Source organism: Lutjanus erythropterus, chromosome 12, assembly GCF_056507025.1.
Source record: "Lutjanus erythropterus isolate fLutEry1 chromosome 12, fLutEry1.hap2, whole genome shotgun sequence".
NCBI lineage: Eukaryota > Metazoa > Chordata > Actinopteri > Lutjaniformes > Lutjanidae > Lutjanus > Lutjanus erythropterus.
Window position 1 is genome coordinate 26587643 of NC_139328.1, and position 25789 is coordinate 26613431.

A 25789-nucleotide genomic window follows, 5' to 3' on the forward strand; every position below is an offset into this window, starting at 1 on the left:
TCTTGTTCTCCCCTTCCCGTCTCCCTTCATCCCTCCGCTCCCTATAAAAATGGTATCAAATCTCATCTCATTTACCCTCCATCTCTTTAGGCCTCCCATGTGTCCCTGCTTCATTACTCCATCTAACACCCCCCCCCTCCTCCTCTCTATAAAGTGGTATTAAATCATTATCCCTCCTCTACATTGCAGGCAGTGGACCTGAACAAGAAAGGCAAAGACACTAAACATCCCATGTTCAAACGGCTGATCCACACCGCGCTGGATGTCTCAAACATCCAGGAGGTAACCATCATGCCCAATGTCACTCTGTGAAATTGTCTTTTCACTGCCCTAACCTTTTTACTTCGACATACTTTTTTATTTATCTGATGACTTATTCACACACCCACTTTTTCTATTCTGTCCTTCTCCTTCTATTTTACACACTTGAAAAATTGACAACTGCTTCTTTTTTAAATATTTGTATATATTTACATTATAGCAAACTGTCTGTGTTGAAGTTTTGCTACATTAGCATTTAGCTGCTTATGTTAGCTGCGTATATAGACAACTTTAGCCCTATTCAGCAAGCAAGTATCATACAAAATAATGAATAAAATGTTAAAATGAATAGAGCCCCTGAAAATTGCACACAGCACAAATGTGAGCCTTTAAATGAACATGCTTCACACATGAAATTAAGGACAGGCCATTCATATAAAAAATGCCTATAAAAGTGCATATAAAACCAGTAGGTAAAATGTACAAGAGAAAGAATAAAATATATACTTTTTGAGGTAAAGTGCTGCACCTAGCTGTTCTTGCTCATCAAGTCGATATAATGTGTTAGTATTGCGCTAACAGACTTAGCAGTAGTTATTTATATGTATAAAAATCACTTCAGCAATCCAAAATATCAATTCAGGAATTGTAACAAAAAGAATCATGATTCTAATTACAATCAGATTTTGTTTTGTCCCACCACTAATATTTTCCCAGGACTGCTATTTCCTGGGGACCTCTAGTAATTTGTAATTGTGATTGCAGAAGCTGTATGTAATTTTAATCCCATGCAAATCTGTTTTGTCCTTAATTTGTAAGGTAAAAATTCCACTTACCATATTTACTTACCATATTTCAACACGGAGGTTATGTGGCAATATTAGTCCTTTGTGAATCGACATCTTTTCTTTCTTTGAATTTTTTTTTGCAAAGATTTTTGTTTCCTTTCATTTTCTTTCTCCTTTGCAGTGGCAAATTATGGAGACTGCATTGGAAATTATCAATAAAAGTTATGACAACAGTTTGGGTACAGATTCAGTGTGCTCAGAGAGTTTGATTTGAGATGTCGTTCGTAACACCTTTTTCAGGGCAAGTGTAGTAAGTTGAGATTTTGTGGTTGAATTTTGAGTTTGTGTGTGTGTGTGTGTGTGTGTGTGTGTGTGTGTGAGGTCAGGCAGGACTCTGCTGTGCTGTGGTCAGTGGTGCATCACAACCAGCCTCTGCCAGACACACTGGAGCACTGCCCAGACTGCCCAGTGTCTGTGTGTGTCTGTGTGTGTCTGTGTGTGTCTGTGTGTGTGTGTGTGTGTGTGTGTGTGTGTGTGTGTGTCTGTGTGTGTTAATAAGTACACTGCCCTCTCCTGGACCTTTCTCATGTCGCTCACCAAACACACAAATGCCCAGCATGTGAACACACCTCTATGTATTGTTCCTCTTTCTTTCTGACCAACTTTTTCTCTGTCTATATTTTTCTCTCTGACTTTCCCAGAACCTGTCTGAAGGAAAATATAAAAGCTTTGAGGAGTTCAAAGCAGACGCTCAGCTGATTGTTCACAACACCGCCATCTTGTATGGAGGTAAGCCAAAATTGTACATGTTAAAATATGTTGCCCTGTGTGAGCATATTAAATACAATTTCAAACTATTTAGTACATAGTATATTTCTCCAACTTACTATCTAGGCTGCAGTGCTCATTTTTGCACGCACAATTCTCCTTTAAATAGTAAACTATCTGATGAAAGAACAACTAAACAAGATAATGAATCTGACAAGACATCTGATGTCAACTTTCATACTTTGATTCTTCTCAGTGCAAATTTTACCTGGAATATTACTGATTTACAATTAAAGGAGGATTTCAAGGAATTATATAAGTGGGGGAGGAGTATTCATTTAAATATTTTACTGTGTTTTATGTTTTCAGCCTACCGGTGATCAAAATCTAAATAAAAACTACAATAAGCTTTAAGGTTTTAGTTCATGGGAATGCCCTGACTTATGCATAGTAAAACGTCAGAAAATGAAAATGTATATATATATGTATATATCATTTTATGTAGCTTTTGCACAGACGTAACTGTTTGAGCCTTGCATGTTGGGGTGGTGACATTGTGTGCTTATGACTGAGGCAAATGGGGGCAGAGCATCTGTTCTGGTACGGTGTATCCTTGAAAATATGTGAGGCTTATAGGTTTGTTAGCAACTGTACTACTACCCTAATTGATGGGTAGGTGGTGAGATCTCTGATTGTCTGGTATCACAAGACTACATAGGACCAAAAAGATTGCGATTACTGCAGAGTTGTCCATATGTCACCTTGAAAATCTTGCTAAAAACATAATTTGTAGCCTGCAACACCCACTGAATATAATTCCAGAATGAGCCTTGGAGCAACACTGGGTATCAAAATTAGAATCATGACACAAATAATTGCAATGCAGTCTCTGTGCAGTATTTTACAACTGTCCAAACTTTCACTGCTTTCTTATATTTATTTGTTCTTTGTTTATGTATTTGTACTCAATATTTTATTTTGTTATTGTGCATTCCATTTTATAAAGGGCCTATTACTGTATATTTTTCTATTCTTGTTCTGTCTTTTGTTACTTGCTTTTATTTTTGTTAGTTAACTTAAAGTTGTTGTTTTTTTATCTAACTTCCCAGCCAAGCAAGTTTTTCAGATGTATTTGTACAACTGCTGTGACAATGAACATCTTGACGCTTTAATCTTAAATATGCAGTGCAAAATGCACAGAATATACTGTAAATATAATCACTGTCACACAAAGTTCAAATAGGGTGTGATTGTGATTTCTGTCATGTTCTCTGGCTCAAAATGTTTTCAGTACCATTTATGCCAACTGTAAATGCCAACTGAACTGGTGTTAATCCTAACATGTTATAGATTCACTTGATCTGTGTTTTTTTTCTCTGCTTATGACCCAGACTGAACCAAACTAACAAAGATGATTTGGCTGCTATTAGATGGATGTTATCTAATAAAAATGTTAAGAATGTCTTTTCTTTTACACACATACTTAAACACATTAATCCACTTGACTGTTGATTGAAGGTGACCATAGTCTGTTTTTGTTTCTTGCAGTTCACAGCGATCAGGCAGAGATTGCGCGGCTGCTCTTCAGTGACACATGCCATGAGGTACTGTTGTTTTATTTTTTTATCTCACAGTTCAGATCAGTAAGATTTAGTCTGAGATTATTTCTTAGGTTGAGAGTTTATTGGTATACTTCCTTAGATTTCTAAATATATGTTGATTCCAGATTTGCTTTAAAAGTTAAACTTTCTTTTCTTTCTCTCCCTCTTTTATCTCTCACTCCCCTTCTCCTCCTGCTTCTTTTCTCCTCCAGCTGAATGAGTTGTTGTTGTGTAAGAACTGTTTTTACCTGTCGAACGCCCGGCCAGACAACTGGTTCTGTTATCCCTGTGTGAGTACAATCAAACCTACTTCAACAACCCAACTACAGCTTCTTTGGACCAAGATTTGAATCATAAGTCAGATACATCCCAGTCAACTGAGATTCTTCCAGTGGAGCATTATTTTTTTCTTTTTGTCAAAGTGCAGTACAATAACAGGATCAAACAGAAGCTTACAAAAGTGCATAGGGACAATATTTCAATGAGGACTTTCAGATATGGGGAATCATAAATATTTTCATATTAGCTAGTGCAAAAATTCTTGTGACATTCACTGGGGGTTAATTTGTGAGAGGGGGAGAAAAGCGAGGTTTGTGCTTCTGCTGTTACAAAAGACACCAATTCTAGTTTGGTCGAAATAAATGCTTGTGCAGGGTAGGGCAGGTGACACCGGACAGCAGCTGCAGTGCTGCTGCAGCATTGGGAAAGATACTCCACAGTGCACTGATTAACTGAACTGTAAGAGGATGTACATTTTAACTTTTCTCCGATGTTTTCATATCACAGATGAAAAAGACAGGCATTGAAATGTGATTCTTACTGGTAAAACATACTAATGTATATAAGAATGTAGTGTTGCCCTGGACTGAAAAAAAAAAAATCTGATTTGCAATTTTGTGTGTGTGTTTCCTCGGCAGAGCCCCAGCCATGACTTAGTTTGGGCCAAGATGAAAGGGTTTGGCTACTGGCCGGCCAAAGTCCTTCAGAGGGAAGACAACCAGGTGGACGTACGCTTCTTTGGCCACCAGCACCAGAGGTTAGTATAGCTGGCAGATGACCCACGGTATCACTTTTCTGTTTGAGGAGGTCTCAGGTTGTTTGTGTCCTCATTTTACTACATCTTGGCAATACAAAATTTTTAAATTTTTCGAAATGAGGACTTTTAGGTTGGAGATATGCTTACTTTTTAATCATGTGTTTGGATAGACACCCGGCTGCATCGTGAACGTAGCCCTTCACATACTTGTCTACTCACTACGTTTGTCCCTGGAAAATTCCACTAGAGGGCACACGAGAGAACTCATGCTGTATAAGCTAAGTGTAAAACACTTATGCTGTTATTTTGTGTAAAACTGATCTCAGTAGACTGGTGACTGATGAAATCGCTTTGCCAGGTCAGGCCTCTGATCAATGGTGGACTTAAACACACCATCAGCACCATCGCTACTCCATTTTTCCAACATTTTTAGCTGTGTACAGGCATAACAGCCCAGGACTTGTCTCCATTTAGCTTGTCTTCAATATTGTCACTGCCGATCCTGTGCCCACTGACCCCTGACCCTCATATCCCCAAACTGCCCCTGCTGTTGTGTGTATTTCATCTTGTTGACATCACATGTTAATTACTGAGGATGTGCAAAAGCAATGGTCCAAATGGACACAGGATATGCGAGATAGCCATCATGGTCACACAGACATGACGTAAAATCAAGTATATGCCTGGCCTCACTGTTCTCACAGGTGTACACACCATTTATAAAGCAACTTTGTGCAACTGAAACCAGTCTAAAAACAACCCAGATTCAATGTTATTATACAACCTGGATTCCAAAAAGTTGGGATGCTGTGTAAAATGTACAATAAAACAGAATACAATCAAATTTGAGTGTATATTTACAAAAATAATGCATCTCATTAGTTTGAACATTATTGAATATCTTGTCTTTGTACTGTATTAAATTAAATATAGCTCAAAAAGGATTAGAAAATGATTGCATTCTGTGTTTATTTCCTTTTTACCCTGCTGTAATCAGGGTTGTAGTTACAGAAACAGGCCGGTTTCTTGATTTCGAAACAAACCTGAGCTTAAATTTAAACCAGGTCATCCGTAACTAACTGAAACACTATTAGAACAGATTAAAGTAAATTAAAATGCTGCTTGGTTAACCTGGAGCACTGTTTTTCCCCGTCTTTCTCAGAGCGTGGATCCCCTCAGACAACATTCAGGACATCAAGGTGAGCGTCCAACAGCTGCAGGTGAAGCGCAGCAACGGCTGGAAGAAGGCGTGCGAGGAGCTGGAGGTGTACCAGCGCTTCCTGAGGGAAGGCCGTTTCTGGAAAACAAAGATGGAGGATGCCAGCATGCCACACCAGCATCTCCAACAGAATCAGAGCCAGCGGCAGCAGCAGGAGGGCAGCGGGAGGACAGACAGGCTCGAGCGGACGGACGAGGCAGAGTCCAGCATCTCCTCCACCAGCAATGAGCAGGTCCGACATGTAAGTGGGGTCAGTGAGTTAATGGCCACTTCTCTTGGTGTTAATGTGTTTCTAAAATTTAGATTTTTACGGTTTGTATTTTGCAGAAGACAAGACAGTGACTAACCAGGTCTTCACACAAGACTCTGGGACAGTTGCAGCTCATCCAGAAGCTGCAGCCAGCAGAGTTATATAGAGGTGCAAGGATTAATCAATTATTAATAGATGGTTAGATTAATCACTAACTATTTTTATAACTGAATAATTGACTTGAGTAATATTTAAAGAAAAAAGTCACATATTTTTAATATTTTCTGGTTTCTTTATTCCTTTATGACAGCAAACTGAATATCTTTGGGCTGTGGACAAAACAAGACATTTGAGACATCATTTTGTGCTTCGGCAAACACTGGGCAACATTTTTCACCCTTTTCTGACGTTGAAGAGACCAAACAACTATTCAGTTAATTGAGAAAATAATTGACAGGTTAAGTGATGATGAAAATAATTGGTAGTTGCAGCTATAGAGTTTTAACAGTGGCTAAAGCATGAGAGCAGTCACAATATCTTATTTTAAGCTTCTAAAGCACTGAAATACTCCAGTTAGACTTGTCAAAGACTAAGACCCCCCCCCCAGACCTCTCGGGTCATCAAGCACTGATCAACAGGTTGTTTCTACTTGCTGCTGGATCAGAATCTCTGCTGTCGTTTGACATTAGTGTAAAAAATTTTACTTGTTTCTGTGGCCTTTCAACGCTGAATATTGATGTGCATTTTGTCATATTTTGTGAAGCTTTTGCTGCCTAGTTTATTTATCTTTCTGTCATCTTTGTTTTCCATCCACAGCCGATTTTAACTGTTAAGACAAACAGAATCTCTAGCTGTCACAACACATTAAACATTCACACCTTTACTTTTGAGTCTCGTTATCACCAGCCTGAACTTCCTCTGCAGTTTTCACTTCTATTGTACTTCCCTGTCAGATCTGTTAATATAAACATGAATCCTCCATGTGATGCTGCAGACTTGCACAGAAACACCAAACCTACAGGCAGTTTGGTGTGACACTTAATCAAGCCACACTTATATAGTGCTTTAGAGAAAAGGGGTGAAAGGGGAAAAATAACATAAGAGTACTGTACTGTAAGGTGACATATGTATGTTAAAATGAGACACACTGAAATACTGTGAAGATAAATACAGCAAACACTGCCATCTGCTGGCTGAACTGCACATTATTAGAACAACATGGTACAAGTGTTAAATATTCATCACATTTTTTTTAATGCCAGTGTAATAATAATAAGTGTCAGAGGGAGAATTGCAGACAACGAAAACATCAACTGTTAGCCGTAGCTTAGCAGTTTTATTATTTTAAAAGTTATCTGTTGCCAGGGCTGGATAATATATCAGGGTTATATTGATATTATGATATGCGACTATATATTAGAATTTGGATGTTGTTATATTTATATGATATGTTTTAAAGGCTGCATTTTATTTAGCTTTTCTTCTGGATTATTTATCCACATTACTGATGATTATTTATCAAAAATCTTTTTGTGTATTTTCTGAAAGCACCAATGGTCATCCCAACAATGTTATTGAAATATCTGTATTGAGGTGTTTAGTTTAAGATATTGTGATATTTGATTTTGTCTATGTCGCTCAGCCCAGCCTGTTGCCTTTACAAAGACACACTGATAATATAAAAATTGTCTTAATTGAAGTATTTCCCCACATTGCTTTCTCTGTCTAAATTGGAACAAACATCAAGACACATTTATTTTATAATATTCTGTCCTTTTTTTTCCTTTCCGCAGCTCAAAGGCAGCCAGGAGCCCAAGGCGAAGAAAAGCCGTCGATCTCAAATGGTCGAGCCCAAAGAAGAAGCCAGTGTAAGTTAGACTGTCATCACACCAAAATCATATTTGTTAGCAGTTAGAAAAATGTATTGTCTGTTTAATGCTTCATGGATATGCCAGCTATACAGATATTACAGACTTCATGCCACTTTGTTGGTCTTTGGAGTTGTGTATGTTATATTTCCAACATTTTAAGTCTAACCTGTGGAACTCATATGCACAGATTACCATCTTAATTGACACATTTATATCCAGCTTATATGCAGAGAACCAGATTATTTATTACTGCTAGCTCTACTGCTCTGTAGAGAAGTTTCAGGAAAATGTGTTACATGTTACAAAAAGTTTCCAATAATATCCAAGTGTTTGGTTTTCTGGAAACTGATTTGCATTTAACATTCAAGACTTGAGGGAAATGTTCATCTTTTTTTTTTTTTGTTTAGTTTATATTTATACCACTTAAGTGGATTGAAGTAGCTAAATTTAAGTAATTATTTCAGTAGGAATTATTTTTCTGTTCTGCTGGAAAATAAAAAAAAATTGGTTTGATGATAAATATTTTGAGGCCATATTGTCCCTGCTGGTTTTCCATTAAACTTTAATGTTTGGGTCAGTTTGACCATGAAACAGGTATTGAATTGTATCCAGTGTGATACAGGTTTGTAATAATTTATGGGATATTGCAGTATCATAATTAAAAATGTGTCATTAATGTTGTTTTATTATATTTATTTTCTTATACAAAGGAGTGCTACTGACTGCTGCTTTGTTTTTGTTTTGCAACGTTGCCAAGACAGTTCACGCCGGTTCGTGCCACTTTTATTATAGCAGACGCACTTTAATTTAAAGTAAAAATTTTAATATCGCGATTTTATTAATTTAAGTTGTTAAAAAATTAAATTATGGACTTTAAGTCATACTGGGGGTTTTTGGCATTTGTAAATCTCCAATGTGGTATGAAAAAGGTTTTGCTTGGTGAACCTGCAGAAACTCCGTGCAACATCTAAAAATCTGTTTCAGTCATGTTTTATGTAAAATTACCTCCCTTCCTCTACTCTCCTCCAGGACCCAGAACCAGAGATGGAGGCTGTCAGCTCGAGCCAGGAAATCCCAGTTTCCTCGGCGCCCCAGCAGCCTGAGAAGCTGTCTGTGTCCACGCAGACCAAGAAGGCCAACGGAGGATCGCCGCGCACACTGCACCGCGGTACCCAGACCAACAGTGACGGCGCCTGTCAGAACATGTGCCACGAGAAGTACACAAAGGTCTTTAACGACGTCAAGGAGATGATGAAGGCTGACAACAAGAGGGAGACGGAGAGGGTCGTCAGAGAAGCTCTGGAGAAGGTGTGTTTGTGTTTGGTGATTGTTGATGATGGCATCTTTGGGAGTTTCAGTTATAAACACAGCATGTCCCACCTGTCTCTGTCCCTTCAGCTCCGTGCAGAGATGGAGGAGGAGAAGCGTCAGGCGGTGAGTAAGGCGGTGGCTGGAGCTCAGGCGGAGATGGAGAGGAAGTGTAAACAGGTGAAGGAGAAGTGTAAAGAGGAGCTGGTGGAGGAGGTGAAGAAGCTTGTGTCTCAACACAAACAGCTGATCTCCCAGACAAAGAAGAAGCAGTGGGTGAGTTCTGGGCACATTTGCTTTTGTAAATTTTCATCTGCAGCTCTGTAATTTAGTTGATTCTGTCTCAAGTTTGAATGTATTAAACTAAACCTTTATTTGTTTCCTGAACTGAAACCATCCTTCTGTTTTTTTGTGTGACCTTTGTCTAGATTAATTTGGACATTTAATATAAGTATAAAGTGATGAGATGTCAAGGCTGTGTTTTTCAGCTTATGGTGGAGTCTTCTGCCCTAAAAATCTGTTACTGAATATTACTGTAAAATATTGCTGAAATAAACTCACAATGAACACTTCTTTCTCAACTCAAACTGGCTCTGCTTACATTAGTGTTTGGAAACAAATCCAGTGTTTTAAGTGAATTCGACTGGGCGCTTTTGACTGGTCATGTACAGGAAGCACTGTGTTCACAATAAATTCATGCCCAAAAATGAATTGGGTTTTCTACAGTTGACTCTAATCAGTAAACAATGGTGTCTTCTTTCCTTGGCTGAATGTGGTTATATACTCCTGAGTGGTTATATGCCAGTTTATTCTGACAAAGTCTACATTCAACCTGATTTTCATTATCTAGAGCAAAATGCTGCCACCATGCTGCTTTTGCAAGATGTCAACCTTGTTCCACTTTACATGTCACTGGTTGACATCTAGGCATTAGTTGCCTAAGATCTTACATGCAGCAGTAAACCATACTTAAATAAGATATTGATAATAAGTTAAGCTAACTAGTATTAGACTAGTGAGAGGAGCTATTTTGGATTGACTAGATCAGTGTTCCTCAACCCTGGTCCTCAGGGCCCACTGTCCTGCATGTTTTAGATGTTTCCCTGCTCCAACACACCTGATTCACATGATCAGCTCGTCATCAAGCCTCTGCAGAAGCCTGACAACAACCTGATCATTTGAATCAGGTGTGTTGGAGCAGAGAAACATCTAAAACATGCAGGACAGTGGGCCCTGAGGACCAGGGTTGGACAACACTGGACTAGATGACTCATCACAAACATCCCTAGTTTGTGTGGTATATATGATGTTAGCTGGTGTATATACAATATTTTGGAAATCTAAATTCAGTCTTAGGTAAGCAAAAAATCACCAGTGATTCTCATCCTACATGTAAGGTCAAGATGTAGTATAATTTACAGTTTTTCCTGTGCTATACATACAGTTTTACTGTTTATATTACTCATATTTAGTTACAGTCTTACATGTAACATATTTTAGTCCTGCTTAGTTCTTCTCTGCTTTTTCAGTGATTTAACTTGATTGTTTGCATATTTTTTGTGTTTCACCACAGTTTGTCTACTTCACTTTGGTCATTCCTCTTCTAGTCATATAGTCTCAGTGTATTTTTGAATAATCAGAAAACTTTTTTCAGTGATTTTTATTAATACTTGCTTCCATTCTGTAAATTAGAAGTGATTTTAGTGTTTTAACTGAAGTTGACATGTTTGTGTTGTTTCCAGTGTTATAACTGTGAGGAGGAGGCCATGTACCACTGCTGCTGGAACACCTCGTACTGCTCCATCAAGTGTCAGCAAGAGCACTGGCACGCCGACCACAAACGAACCTGCCGCAGGAAGAGATGAACAAGCCCCGCCCCCTTCTGACCCTACACAGCACGCCATTGGCTCTTGCCCTCTCTTCCTGTCAGTCAGTGTCTACAACACACACACATACAAACACACAAACACACACAAACACACTTCCCTCCTGCTTCTCTACTTGCCTTCCTGAAAACTTTGTGGACCCGATGTTTTCTGCGTGAAAAAGAGCAATTTTTTCCTTTTTTGTTTATCCTTTTGTGTCTCTTATTTAATGTACCCATTGTATTGATTTTTCCTTCTATGGTTTTGTTCATTTTGTTCTTTGGATCGTGAACAGATTGCTCAAGAGCACGGCTCAAAATGCAGAGTTATGGAATGATTTTTTTTTGTTGTTGTTGTTGTTTCTTTTGTTTTTTTCTTTACTGAAGTGCTAATTTTGAGCTCGTGTCAGAGAATGTGTTATTTAAGTGTTTAGTAACAGAGATGAGCATTAACTGAATACATTTTATTACCTGAATTTTTAAAAAAATCACTTTTCTTACTGTAAATGCAACAAATACACACCATCGATCTTACAGAAAAGATAAAACACACCATTAGTACCATCACAGCGTTGAACTAGCTCTGCTTTCATAGAGAAAACCCATTTTAAAAAAGACAAAAAACTGCATAAGATCTTGAATAGTGGAAGACATGGCTCACAGACGTTAATATATTTTTTGTTTTTTTGTTTTTTCATGAAACGATTGCGGTGGATAGCACCTTTTATCATTTCTACCTAAAATCTTATTGTCCTTAAGTCACTTATTGGGAACAGGGTCACGAGATCGGCCTTAAAAGACGCCGACAAGATAAATCTTCCATGTACTATTATTATTATAATTAATATTATTATGCACATTTTGGGGGCCTTTTTTAATGGACTGTAATTTTTATGAGTCGGATATTAAAAAAGAATTGTCAAGTTTTTAATTTGTTCCAAATTGGGGAAATGTATAGCAATCTTTACTGAGCTGGATCTTAGAGAGGTTCCATGATTTGACAGTTTTTCCACTTTTTTGCACACTTCATTTTCTTAACAACCCAAATGCTTGTAATATTGCCAAAAAAAAAATCAGACGTTTTGTTGAACCTACCTGAGAAGACGGTGTGAGTCCTCCCTCCTCTGCGCTCTCCTACAACCTGAAATCTAATGTATATTTTTCCGAGCGTCGTCGGTGTCATTTTTATAGTGATGTACACTCGAAATTCTTTTCTTTTTTAACCTGAAGTGACTAGCTATGAGACTCTTTCACTGCTTATGCTGTAGTTGGTGGTCAGTGCCTGTTTTTTTTTTTTTTCATTTCTCATCCTCTCGTACACCCAGTGAGGCTACATGCATGTTGATAGTTTCATAGTTTGTCTTTTTTCATCATGACGGTAAAACAAAAAACAAAAAAAAAAGAAAAAGAACAGAAGACCAGAAGCTCCCTGGTGTTTAATAAGCAGTGACGACGGATGGACCAATATAAAACATTATGCAAATGTGAATGATCAAATTAATCTTTTCTATAGTTCTCCCTGAGTGTCAATGGTGTATAAATATGGTGCTTGGAATCTTTTTGTTTCTTTTTTTTTCCGAAAGGGGCAATAAAATTGCCGGATTTTGATTTTCTTTGAGAAGTGACGCTTTTAAAATTTGTCGACTGTTTCCTCAGTTATGAAGATTGACTGAACGGAGGAAAATAGTTCAGTTACTCTGTACAGACGCATAGCTTTTTTTACACACAGATTGCTGTTTATCAGTTTGTGCTTCTGTTAATATTTGACAAATAAAATGCCGTAAATTCTCACATAGTGGGCAAGGCCTTTACTCAGCTTGAGGAAAGAGAAGCAGGCCTTTATATCCGACTCCTCTCATTTTATCTCATTTGTTGTCGTTAACTCCTGCTGCTTCTTTTTGCTGTAAATGAAAAGTCAGAACTTCCTTCATCTGTTCATACATATATAAATATATGTATATATTCCTAATAAATGTTTTCACCAGTTCAGACAGAAGAAATCAAGTTATTCTTTCATTCTGCACTAGTAAGAAATAATACAGGACATGAGCCATCAGACATCTATCAAATGCAGACTGGGGAATGTCAAATGATGCTGATATCTTACTGAAGCTTTGTCCCAGTTCTTTACTACATATTTACTGAATTAAGTACTTACTATTCACTAATGTTTATATACTATTTTTGCAGTTCGTTAAACAAATCGGCATGCTTCACTGTTTTATACTAACCTGAAAGTCATGTATTCTCAGATGTCATATAAATTCTGACTTAGTAATTCAGCTAATCTTAATAGAAAAGTTACTTTTTCTTACTCATCATCATCCACACTAAGCTCCTCCAGTGCCTTTGTGCATCACATTGTGGAAGAATCATGTACAGCAAAACAGCACTTAAATTCAAGAGTTTTGCACACTGACTCTTCTGAGTAAACTTAGTTTTGTCACAGTGTGAACAGTGAAATCTGCTTAGAATTAGTGTGTAGTGTGGCATCAAGACAAATGTATTCTTCACCATCCTCAGGTTTAGTTTTGGAGCTTTGAGTAACTTTTCCGTTTCCTATGTGTGTTGCATTGTGGGCAGAAGGACTGCAGCTCCTGATCATTTTCATTATTGACTGATCTAACTATATTAACTTTTGTCTGTAAAATGACTGAAGATAGTGAAAATATCCATTGAACTTTCCTAAAGCCCAAAGACAAGTATTCAAATAACACCAAAAGATATTCAGCTTACAGATAGATAAAAGACAGAAAATCCTCACATTTGACATCTTCATATTGATTCTTCTGTCCAACCAACAGTCCAAAACCCAAAGACTCTTCATTTATGTACAGGAAGTGTTGAGTTTCATAAACAGCAGACTGAAGTAAGGCTGCTCTTATTCTATATTTTTCTTATTGTCAGCAAATCTGTTTTTAAACAAAAGACCAAAACCAACAATGTGTTATTCTGTATGTCAATACTTCATGACAGGAGTCTTCAAAATGTTGTAACTTAAGGCCCACATTAACAATGTCCAAGGAACACCTTTAAAAAAACAAGATCCATTTTGTGTTTCTGCATCGAAGGGAACGTCACCTAGCTACATGTCACTGAAATTATGTATTTTAATTGGACATGTTTTTAGTTCTTTGAATTCTTGTGCAAATTTGGGTATAAGTTTTGGAAAATACTCAAATTAAACTATCCATTTTTTAAAAAAACTTGAGAATGGCTGCTTTATGCCCTTTGGTTCCTACTGAGGATGTAAATCTTTAAAACGCCTCACAAATATAGAAATGAAATAAAGATTTCACTAGTTTTTATTGATGTAAATAGTGCACTTGTTGGGGGACTATTCGGACTATTCCAGTGCTCTAGTGAGTCCAGGACCGTCTGTATGTGAACCTGAGTCATAAACTACAGTGTTTGTTCAGGGTGATGTAGTCAATTAATGTACTTATTATTTTCACGATTAATCGTTTTGTCTATAAAATATATGTATAAAAAAGTAATAAAAATGCTCATCTGACTTTGAACTTTAATCTAAAACCCACAGACTCCTCATTTGCATAAATCACAAAGAAATGCAGCAAATCCTCACATTTAAAATCTGGAACCAGAAATTTTTTGGCATTTTTGCAGTGTAGTTTTTGAAGATAACTCAGACTTTGGATACAAAGACAATATAATCATTGTTGGTTTTTGGTGTTTTAATTGGATTTGATGACTAAAATTACTATTGGATAAGAACAAACTACGATTATTATTGTTTGAAAACTGTCCATTATCAGAGAATTTATGGTAAACCGTTGTTTCACATTTCAAATGTTCACTCAGTCTTTCTTTGGAAACTCATTTAAGTGTATCACTTTATGATGTAACATGATATTGTACAGTTCAGCTCCCGTTTGACCTTTTCTCGTCTGATCCGGCGCGCTGCAGATCACGTTTTATTTCTCTCCTCATTTAAGTCATTGATTTCTGGAAATTAATGTTCTTGTTTTGTTTTATCACAGTTCTCCTCTGCAGGCTTTAAACATGCCATCTTTTCCTTTAATCATCATTGCACTACATGTAAATAAAATGTCATTCTGTCAATATCTCCTCCATCATATTATATGTACATTGTAAATTAACTCACAAATATTTCAACATTTTATTTTTCTTTTTTTTTCTGTATTGGCAGCGATCTGGATGACTGTTAGTTCTAGTTTTGTACAATGTACAACCGTTACCATATCAGCTCTGGCTTCTGAGTGAGGTTTGTGTCAATTTCAGCATGTATGACGTGTTTCTGGTTTGGTTATTTTTTTAAAACTGTTTTTATTTTAAACTGAGTGAGAGCTACACTGCACCTTTGATGTATCTGAATATTTCAGTGTGTGTTGTTTTTAACATCATGTTGAAAACCAACCAATAAACGCATGTTCTCCCAAACGAACACACGTGTTGAAGGTGACACATGTTTTATGTTACACACACATGCACACACACACGACCTGACTGTTTTTATATTCGTCCATCCAGCCGTAAAGATTTCAGTGTGAAAAGTTTTTTTCTTTCTTTTTTTTTTTTTTTCCTCCTTATGTGGAAAAGTTTTTGATGTCATTCCAGTTTGTATCTCTGGTTTTTAACTGCATGAGTAAAAGGTGTGTGTATCTACGGCTCCTTTTCTTTTTGATTTGTTTCTTCTCCTCATGTAAGAAAAGACATAGTTGCACTCCCTCAGAGCAATGCAATATGACAATGATGTTTTTTTAATTTTATTTTCTGGAACTTCAGTCAAGCTAAATCACATATTTTGAAGCGGTTTTACAGCTTGAAAAAGTGAGTAAATCGATCAGATTCTCACCCATAACCAGACTTCTCACTGTGCTTATTCGAGATTATTTTAGTACATTATACTTTGTGAGTACTAGATGAAATCCTGTTTGTACTTAAAGAGTATCTATGTACTTCAAACTGGAATAAAGGCAGTGTGAAGTTAATTTTGTTCTCACCTCCTGTAGGTCATCTTCTGTTCTGTCCATATGTAAACTATTAATTGTGGCTTAACATTTTCTATGCTCTTGACTTTTTTTTTTTGATGCTTTAGCTAGCAATATGTATATAAATATATTCTATGTGCTAACATGGAGGAAATAAATGTATCAACAAGTTCCTGTGTTTCCAGATTTGTTATTTATGATGACTGAATTTTAGATGGATTTCACCAGATCTTTTGGAAAAAGTGTAAATGTATTTCTCTGTTTGTCTATATTCTGAGATCAATAATCTACAACTGTACTGTACAATAAAATGTAAACATGCTGTCATCTTAAAGTGTCGGTCACCAAAATTACAAAACATTTTTTCACTTTGCTGTCCTGGACAGAGACCCTGAGGGACAAATGAGAAAAACTGTTGATCCATTTTCTGTCTGATCCAAATTGTTTCTCTCCTGGTTTGATGACTTAAGAACAGGTGATTTATTTTTTTAATCTGTGACAGTGGGTACATATGTTGTCAAAATTTTGCAAAGACCCTTTTTCTGATTGTTTTCTCGCAAATGTATGACTTTAAATCAATTAATCATAATTAATAATTAATTTAATCTCAAAGAATATTCAGTTGTTTTCCTTTAAATTTTCCACTTTTTTCCATAAATCTATAACTTTTATATTGGAATATTAATCCCCTACCCTGGCTTCATACCTGCCAAAAAAAAATTTCTACCTATTTTCATATATATATATTTTAAAAAGATGTAAGAGTAACTTTTCTTTCCAGAAGCAGGACTCCTGTTACTCTGAATGATGACTGAATGGAACTACTCTCTGTTGTAGAAGTACAGTAGTTCCTCTAGAAACTGCTGACAGCTGTAACCAGGAGACCGTTTCTGGAAAAACTGCTAAAGTTTGTTTCAAATCTCAAAGATGGACGTCTCAAAACCAAAACTATCTGCATGACAAGATACAACTACAGGTAAGACAAAATTTATATCTCTTTTGTAATCTTGGTAAAGACAATAAAATGTATTTTGTTAGCATTCAACTACATATCCCATCAGTCTTAGCCATTGCAGTACGCTGTTAAAGTCTCATTAAGTTGCATTTGTTGAATTATCTCACATGACCCTGGTGATTTCCTGTATTTTCTTAATGTCCACATATCACATGAAAAGACCAAAACCAAACAGTAAGTTACCAACAAGTATAATCTGTGTAACAAAACCTGATATATCTTCTTCCTCAGAGCCAAAGAGCTTCATTGTTGTCAAAAAAAACTATTAAAAACATGTCAGTGGGTCACACTGTTACACTGGATGACATGTTCTTCAGGTTATTTTGACTCAAACCCACATACACTATTCTGCTGCGTAAAATACTCACTGGAGCACCAAATGTGTATTAATACACCCCTGTTGTCTGCAACATAAAAAAAAAGTTTCAGGAAGTTACTGAGACTCCTTCTAAAAAATGAAACTGATTATTTATGGTGTTTAAAGATTCATGTCAGCAGGAACCAGTGAACTACTGAGAGCCACAGACAGTAAGTCAGAATACATCGACAGATAAACAAACACATTGTTGGCTTTGGTCTTTTCCTGGGATTTGTTGATAATAAGAGTATTAACACTGCTTTATCCTTTAATTAGCCTTTATAGTTTTAATATGGACTAAGTTCTATTTGGCTCAAAAGAATCATTTTGGCAGTTTGATAGATTAATAAGCAATTAAAGTGGTTCACTGCAAAGGAATAAAATTGGGCTGCAACTAATTATTAATGTCAGCACCTGTTCTTTTAATTAATCCTTTAGCCTGTTAAAGTCAATATGACATGAACTGCACCTTTTTTATATATATAGAAAGTTTTGGATCACATCCCTGGTCATTTTGTGCACCTATTTAACAATATATGCTAAAGAAAAAAAGTTCCTTTCTTTGTATTCTAGTATAAAACAGGCTTCAACCAACAGTACCATGACATCCACCCATCATTTCATTGTGTCAGACAAAAATAACATCTTTAAATGTCTTGTCTGATCAACAGTTCAAAGTCAAAAATATTCCATTTAAAAAGATAATTATTTGATAATTTTCAGTTTGAATATTTTGTATTTTCACTTAATAAATGACCTAAACTATTAATCATTTAGAAAATACTGCTAGTTGTTGTTACGTTTTACCTGTGTGAACACGCCACAGACTTAAAATCAAGCTTGATCAAGTATAGATTATTAATGAATACGCTTATTTTCCAACCTTTTTTTTATGTAAAGTTTAAAGGGATAGTTCAGATTTTTGTGTGTGGATGTATGATGCATTTATCCACAGTCAGCACATTGCCTACAGTAGCTGGTGGTCGACATGCCCTCAGCGTGGAGAAGCAGCAGGAGTACTGCTGTAGGAAGTTAAGCAATGTGCTGCTGTGGACAGGGTCAGCAGCAAAATGTATGCAGAGTTTTAAGGGGTTAGTTCGGATTCACCAAAGTTAGACAGTAACACAAACAAACAAACCAATTGAGGCAGTGGTAGACCTGTAACTCCTGTGTTCTGCGAGATAAAATGACATTTTGCAATGCTGGTTTGGAGGAAGTGATAATAGGCTTATGTAATGAGAGTTTCCAATCAGAAAAAGCTGTCTGACAGCAAGGTAAAGCAGTGAAAATTGTCTTAATATAGCGTACACGTCAACTGATACCGATTTCTTATTTTTTTTACTGACTTTTTTTTTACTGACTTTTTTTAAGGAGAAAAAATGTGTTTTACTGCTGACCCTGTACATTGCTTAGCTTCCTACTGCAGTACTCCTGCAGTACTACTGCAGTCCTCCTGCTGCTTGTCCACTGCCATCTATTGTAGGTAATGATACAACCACACTTCAAATAAGACTAAAAAAAACTATCCCTTTAAAACACTAGACTGGTCTTTTTTTTTTTAAATATCTGCATTTGATCAGACATGCTCTGAATCCCATGTGAATTTATAGAAAATCAATTATTTACTATTGGGAGTAGGGATGATAACAATTAATCAATGATTAATTAAACAGAGAGAATTTAATTGACCAATAAAATTTGACTGATCTATCAATTACAGATTGGAAATATAATAGGTATTATTTTTAGGAGCTCCCCATGTTATCTGATATTCATGTAAATGTCTTTAATATGTTGGCCTTTATATGTTTCATAAGCAAAGTAATGTTGTCAGGGAACATGAAACACGTTACTGTGGAAATGAAGTTTGATTGTTGGGGAAAAGGACATTTGATGTTGTTTGATATAAGCATATTTTTTTGTTTATTTTAATAATGATTAATCATTAATTGATCATTATTGTTATCAATGATCAATTAAGAAAACTTTGCAACCATAATCTAGTATGTTAAAGTGCTATTGTATGTATAAATGGCCTAAAGACAAAGCAGGACACACTAAAATTAAACTAAATTACATTTTTTTAGACCAAAACCTGCTTAATAATATTAATAATAAATACGCCAACATCAAATGTTTTACTGTCAAAATTGTTGAAATATTTATTTAATTGAAAGACTTTATGTCAACTCAAATAAGACATTTTTAAAACCTTAAAAAAAACATACTGGGGGAACATACAATTTGCTGATAAAAGAAAGAGAAACAAACGGTGAAGAAAGTGCTTTTTTTTCTTTAAAAAAAAAAAATCCTTGTGTGTTGAAACTAGAACATTCTCGGCCAAGAAGCTTCAACCTCAAATCACAGACTGAATGTCGTGTTCCTGCGACCTTCGACCTCTCGGCGGCTCTGTAATGAGTTAAAGGGTCACTGGTAAAACGCCTTCACCTTCTGCTTCTTGGTTCAGTCTTCACTCCTGTTGTGACATCACTGTTTGAGCCCTGATTGATCTGTCCATGTAAAAATATGAAGGACCTCTGACTCTGATATTTACAATAGTAGCGGCTGCTCGCCTACCTGCCATTAACGGGGACACTCGGAGGTGTCGATGAGGATTCACCTGTTCCCAGCCGGAGGTGTTCAGAGGAAGTAATCCAGTACTGCTGTCGGTCTGTTTGAACTGAGGAGTTTCATTCCAGTCAGAGAAATTAAAACCTCATGCCTATTTATTACATTTGAAACATCGGAAAACCTGTTTGTTCCATGATAAATGTGACAAAACAAAACATGAAGAGTTCTGATCCAAAGTTAAACTCCAACAACTCACTTATCACAGAATTGTTTTAATTCCTCCTAGTCACCACTAGAGGTCAGCAAAGGTCTTGGATCACTTCCTCCTTGGCGTTCCCTTTGGGCAGAGAATGTTAAGCTGGGAATACTTTCCAAATCACAAACTATTTCATCATAATCTTTTGTTTTCCCTGCCGAATTAAGTCATTTATTTGCTTGAAATATGTAACCATTCCTCAGAATTATGTGCCCTGGAATCGATTCCCTCAAGTTAACATTATCTCTCTATCAAACACTTGTTTTTAAAACAATGTCATTTCGATCTAGAGACAGCAGATGTGAAGTACAACTTTGTCACAGAATCCAAACTGGGAAAGGATTTTTAAATGATCTGTTTGGGTGGGACTAGAGCTGAAATTTTTTTTCTCACTTTTTAAGTGGGGTTTTATGAGTCAGTGTTTACCTCCACTCCTCCAAGTTAGCCACCTAAAAAATCAGTATCAGCAAGTGTAAGTCTAACATTTTTTACACTTTGAAGAGTTTGGCAAGTTAATTAATGAATATTAACAATAAAGATCAATGAAAATAGGCTCTTTTGAACAAACTACACTCACATTATCTTTGCCATCAAAAAACTTTACACAAGATAAAAGTATCTATTGTAAAAACTAAAGGATTTTAACTGTTTTATCAAAAAATGGATTCAGATTCCCGAATGTGGCAAAGTTTTACTGCTGCCCTCCAGCAGAGAGGAAAGCTGAGCAATTTTAGGTTTATTATTACACAGATGTATCATTTAAAAAATATTGAGTGCACCGATGAGACATTTGAGGGAATGATCTGTAATTTCAGGACATAAATTACTAATTTTAAAGCATGACGAATCAAAAAATCTTTCCCAGTGAATGTTTGGAAGGAAAAAGGTCAAAACTTTTGCAGACTTTATCTAATAAAAGTCCATGTTTATTCTACAAACTGGGTGGTTTTGGTTCAGAACTCTTCATGTGGAATCAAACTCCTCAAAACTTGACTTTGACTGAAACGTTTCAGACCAACATGCAGATAAAAAGCATCATGTGTCAAACTGCCTCCGTCTGCTGTGAATCCTGTACTCATCTTCTAATATAATCTATAACCATATATCATTTCTATTTTCCATAATATGCTTGATGTGAGTGTTTCACTCCAGATAATACAATGCTTTTTTGTTTTTTTATATTAGCAAATATTCAAGAGCAAAACATTCTTGAACGTCTCATCATATACTTCTAAAAGAGAAACAAAATAAATTAAATCAGTTTCTTTTTGTACATACTTACATGATATGAATTTATGTGTTGTTTTGCTTCAGTCGAAGCGTGTTTATATGGAAAAATAAGCGGAGTTAAAGGCTGCAGCTGTTAGTTTGTGAAACTTAGCACACTGATTTCCCGCTGAGATGGGACGGACGGTTCAGAAAATAATATCGAATAAAAAAACTGTAACACTTACACTTACAAAAAACCAACAACAAGCTAACATGAAACAAACGTGTAGTACCACATCGTAAAATTGAAGGACAGCTGCGATTCGCCCCCTCAGACCCCGCCCTCGTATCAAAACATATCTCACTCTTTGTAATGGTTGATATCGTAAAAACGGAAAATATCATTTTTGCCACAGTTTGTTTTGTTTTTATGTAAATATCCTTTTCAAAAAATAGCCTAAACTTTATCGAGGACATGTTAAAATACAAACAAAACTAAAACAAGCGACTTCAGCAAATACTTAACGGGAAAAAATATAGAGTGAGCCACACGCGGTTTAAACACCCAAATCGCTACGTTAACGATTGTCCTCTACTGCCATCTCCAGGCCAAAATGATTGCCACTTTTCAGTAAACAGTCGGCACAAATGGGGGAATTTCTTGCTCTGGATAGGGGTGGCTGCACAAATCTCACCTCCTCAGCCTGAATGCTAATGAACTAAATATAACCACTTGATTCTGGGAGCTAGTTGGCATCCTGGGAGTAAGTGCTGCCTGACAGACCTAATTCAGGGCAAAAAAAGCGGCCTACTTTCTCCCCTCGTGCCACACACTCATCCGTGGTGCTCCTGTTTTGTTCTTTTCAGTCTCAGGAGCAGACTGCCTTTGCATCCTCCTAAGTAATCCCTCATCCACTACTATGTCGGCCACCAGGGGGTGCTACATGTTGTACGCCACGTAGATGGGGTCCAATTGGTCAGCCAGGAAGCCATCGCGCAGGTGCATGCGCTGCTTCTCGCCGCGGGAGTTGATGGGGATGACGCCGATGTCGACCACCACCACCACGCCCACGATCAGGTAGTGCTCCTCCAGCACCACGTTGGTGACCAGCGGGACCAGGTCCAGGGCCTCCTGCTCCGAGCCGTCCAGCTCCACCACCACCACCAACAGGTTGGTCCACGTGAACACCGCACTGGAGGCACAGAACATGACATATTATGAATCAGAGAACGTCTTAGACTAAGACTATTCTTTATTTGGAGGGACTGGGGCTTATTTTAATTAACAGAAACTAGCTTAACTTGGCTCGTGTTTTTAGTCTACCATCCATACATGCACCGGCTATAGTAGGCTTGGGCAGTTTAGAAATCCCAGAAGGTATGATTTAACAAAAATTAGAGGTGTTCCTCTTTCTATTAAAGTCATGCAGGGATGTTGTATTGAGGTGGTGTATTGTAGTGCACAGCACATGCCACCAGAGGTCAGACTTTCTACTGGTGGACAGTATTTTGGGCTTAGTCCCGTTGATAAAGGTGAGCAACACTGCAGACCTCTGACTGGTCCGAGTAGCGTAGCATAGTGAGTGTGTAGAGTGACGGTGAATGCGAGCTGAGAACGTGCACTACATTTAGATTGAATCATAATTGAAAAACTGCTGAAACTTTTAAGGTTTTGTGTAGAGACAGTGTTGTGTTGAGTCTCATTTTATGGGTCCTGTCGTCAGTGTCGTTCCTCACCACTCTGTGATGCTCTTGTGCGTCCTGATGACGGAGGTCTCAATGTCGATGGGATGGTACCGCATCCCTCTCAGCTCCATGGCTTCCTCAAGAGCTCCGACCACGTACAGGGCGTCATGACGTTCTGCACACACAAACACACACAAACTTTGTTTTCTGACAGGAACTCCATGACAAATATACTCTGAGGAGCATCTACAATGTTTTTTGTTGAGCAAGTGTTCTTTCTTCAGATTCAGAATGATTGTAGTTTCTTATAGAAGTTTACAACAAAAGCCATGTTTCCACCCTAAGAACTTTCTTCAGGGACTAGGAACCTAGGAACGAGATCTAAATTAATTTCCTGAGACACTGTTTTACCCCCAAAAAAGTTCCTGTTCTGAGATATACTTTCCAAAAACATGGGAACTTTTGGGTGGGACTTACAGTGATGAACAGTTCTGATTGGACCAGCACTCACAGCATTTTAATTTCCCCCGATATTTTTTTAAATCTACATCTCCAGTTTGTTTTCTGTGCTTTTACACATCAACATGGAGTCACAGAAGAAAACATACAACAGATGGGCCAGCGACGTTGCTATGAATGTCAAACAGACGCCACTTTTTCATACATCAGCACACCAATTTGCGTAATCTTCATGGGTCTTTGGTGTTTGGTGGAAACGCAGACAGCAACAGGCTGAAGGAACCTTTTAGCTTCTTGAACAGCAGCTCCTGGTACTAAAAGTTGCTGGTACTTTGGTTGAAAACACAGCTGAAGAAAATCCACTTGAGTCTCATGTATAAAACAGATCAATGAATGTCTGTAAATGAATCACATAAAAACAGAGCATAATACTGCAAGTGTGTTGTCTTAGTTCACATGGCTGTGCTGCCATTTTCACCACAGCACTTTCACCAAATCCTCAAATAATAAACTAAAGGTTGATGCAAGCATATACAGAATATGAATGCACCTGAAGCAAAGTCCCTCGACTGGTTACAGTGAAGGTTTGACTACACTGACAGCTGGCTGACCTGCACTGGTGTTATTTATGTTTTCCCAAACCTTCAGATGGTGTTCAATATTTCATATGGCCTTGAAAACTTTCACCGCTAGTGCTCGTCATCGTTGCTGAAAAGTTAAGACTTTGAACTTGAAATCAAACGAGTTCTACCTGCACAGATTGAAGTCTTTTGACTTAACAGCTATTAAAGTCACAAAATAAACTCAGCTTTTTTCTGTTCGCTGCAGGTTATGTTCAGGTGTTTTATGGGTCTTGATGGTTGAATATACATATCAGGGCTGCTACTTCATTAACAACTAATCTGTAGATCATTTTCTCGATTAATTGTTTAGTTGTTTGGCCTATAAAATGTCAGAAAGTGGTGAAAAACCTTGATCAGTGTGACTTCGGGAAAAGCTGAAGATATTGATAGTGTCAAAGAGGACTAAAGAAACTGGAAGATATTCACATTTGAGAGGCTTAATCAAAGACACATCTTCTTAAAAAAGCACTCAAACTGATTAATCGACTATCAAAATAGTTGCAGATTAATTTGTTAGTTGACACTTCATCTATTAATCACCTAATCGCTGGAGCTCTAGTATATAATCATCAGTTCAGTTTCAATCAGCAATTTTTCCCCCAATATTCAATGGCTAAACACTTACTATTTTAATACCAAAAAATATTAATATAGCACATCATCATAACAGTAAGTCAGATTTTTTCTCATCAGAAAGGAGTAGCCTCTCAAACAGTATTCAGACCATCACGTATCTCTCCACTGAAAACCAGACTAATAGATTACTTCAAGGTTGGCAGCACTTAAAATCAGCCCTGCAGCTGCTTAATCCTGTCCTCCTCCTCTCTGTTGTATGAGAACATTAAAGGTCAGCGTGAGCCCCATCAGTCACACGCTGACAGTAGTCCACATTCTCACCTCCACTGGCGTCTGTCAATTCGGTCCTGCGGAGGAAGCCCAGGTATCCGGTCCGGGCCCAGACCGTCTGCGTGTCTCCAAAGCTGAGCCTGGAGTTGAAATGGTCCGACTGCAGCGCCTCGTCTCCGTAGACGGTGAAGTAACCGCTGGCGTTGTGGCCGCTGTGCACCCAGATCTAAAAACATACAACAGTATTAGACCACATAGAGCAGGTGGCACTCCTGTTGAAGTTCTGCTGTAGTACTAAGTAAGAAAAAAAGAGAAACAGGTGGGAAGAGGGAATACAATTAAAGCACTTGGGCAAAAACTGATTATTAATCAATGAAATGCTTGTGTCTATAAAATGTCATACGAAAAGGATAATTACAAATTACATCACAAGTTTTGTTTTGTTTAGTTTTTAATTATATAAAACCTGAGAAGGAGTAAACAACAAATATTTGTTTCATAAACTATTTGATTGATTGATGATTAAAATTTAAAATAAAATTAAGGAGAAAGTATTGCCTGTATTTGACAATTGTAAGATGTCTGCTTCTAATTTTTTTTTTTAGATTTAAATACAATTTTTGCCTCTAGGAAAGACTGAATGAATGACTTCAACAGTTACATTTTAATCATTTTATTGAGCTCAAAGTACTTATTGTACCACAACCTTTAAATGAATCTCAGTTTGCCCAAATTAATGTGAGATATGGAGTATGGTGACAGGTAAGGAGGAATCCTGTATGCAAAGCAGGAAGAGTTGAGTCAATACTTAACTAAGGAAACTAAGA

At 37.1% G+C, this 25789-nt stretch overlaps 2 protein-coding genes across 7 annotated transcripts in view; one reads left to right on the plus strand and one right to left on the minus strand.

The window, feature by feature from the left end:
• Window positions 1-12966, plus strand: part of zmynd11 (zinc finger, MYND-type containing 11) — a 37108-nt gene extending 24142 nt beyond the window's left edge. The window contains exons 8-17 of the mRNA XM_084731537.1: window positions 190-282; window positions 1751-1838; window positions 3366-3421; window positions 3631-3708; window positions 4336-4454; window positions 5617-5914; window positions 7717-7791; window positions 8824-9102; window positions 9193-9378; window positions 10845-12966. Coding sequence (XP_084587663.1) covers window positions 190-282; window positions 1751-1838; window positions 3366-3421; window positions 3631-3708; window positions 4336-4454; window positions 5617-5914; window positions 7717-7791; window positions 8824-9102; window positions 9193-9378; window positions 10845-10967 — 1395 coding nt within the window. The 3' untranslated portion in view covers window positions 10968-12966. The remainder of the gene's footprint in view (window positions 1-189; window positions 283-1750; window positions 1839-3365; window positions 3422-3630; window positions 3709-4335; window positions 4455-5616; window positions 5915-7716; window positions 7792-8823; window positions 9103-9192; window positions 9379-10844) is intronic.
• A 7839-nt stretch (window positions 12967-20805) lies between these two features.
• The window catches only part of LOC146318082 (disco-interacting protein 2 homolog C), a 257932-nt gene continuing 252948 nt past the window's right edge, over window positions 20806-25789 (minus strand). For all 6 annotated transcript variants that reach the window (XM_084731550.1, XM_084731548.1, XM_084731552.1 and 3 more), the window contains 3 exons: window positions 25014-25188; window positions 23086-23209; window positions 20806-22541 (listed from right to left, as the gene is read on the minus strand). In XM_084731550.1, coding sequence (XP_084587676.1) covers window positions 22289-22541; window positions 23086-23209; window positions 25014-25188 — 552 coding nt within the window. In that variant the 3' untranslated portion in view covers window positions 20806-22288. The remainder of the gene's footprint in view (window positions 22542-23085; window positions 23210-25013; window positions 25189-25789) is intronic.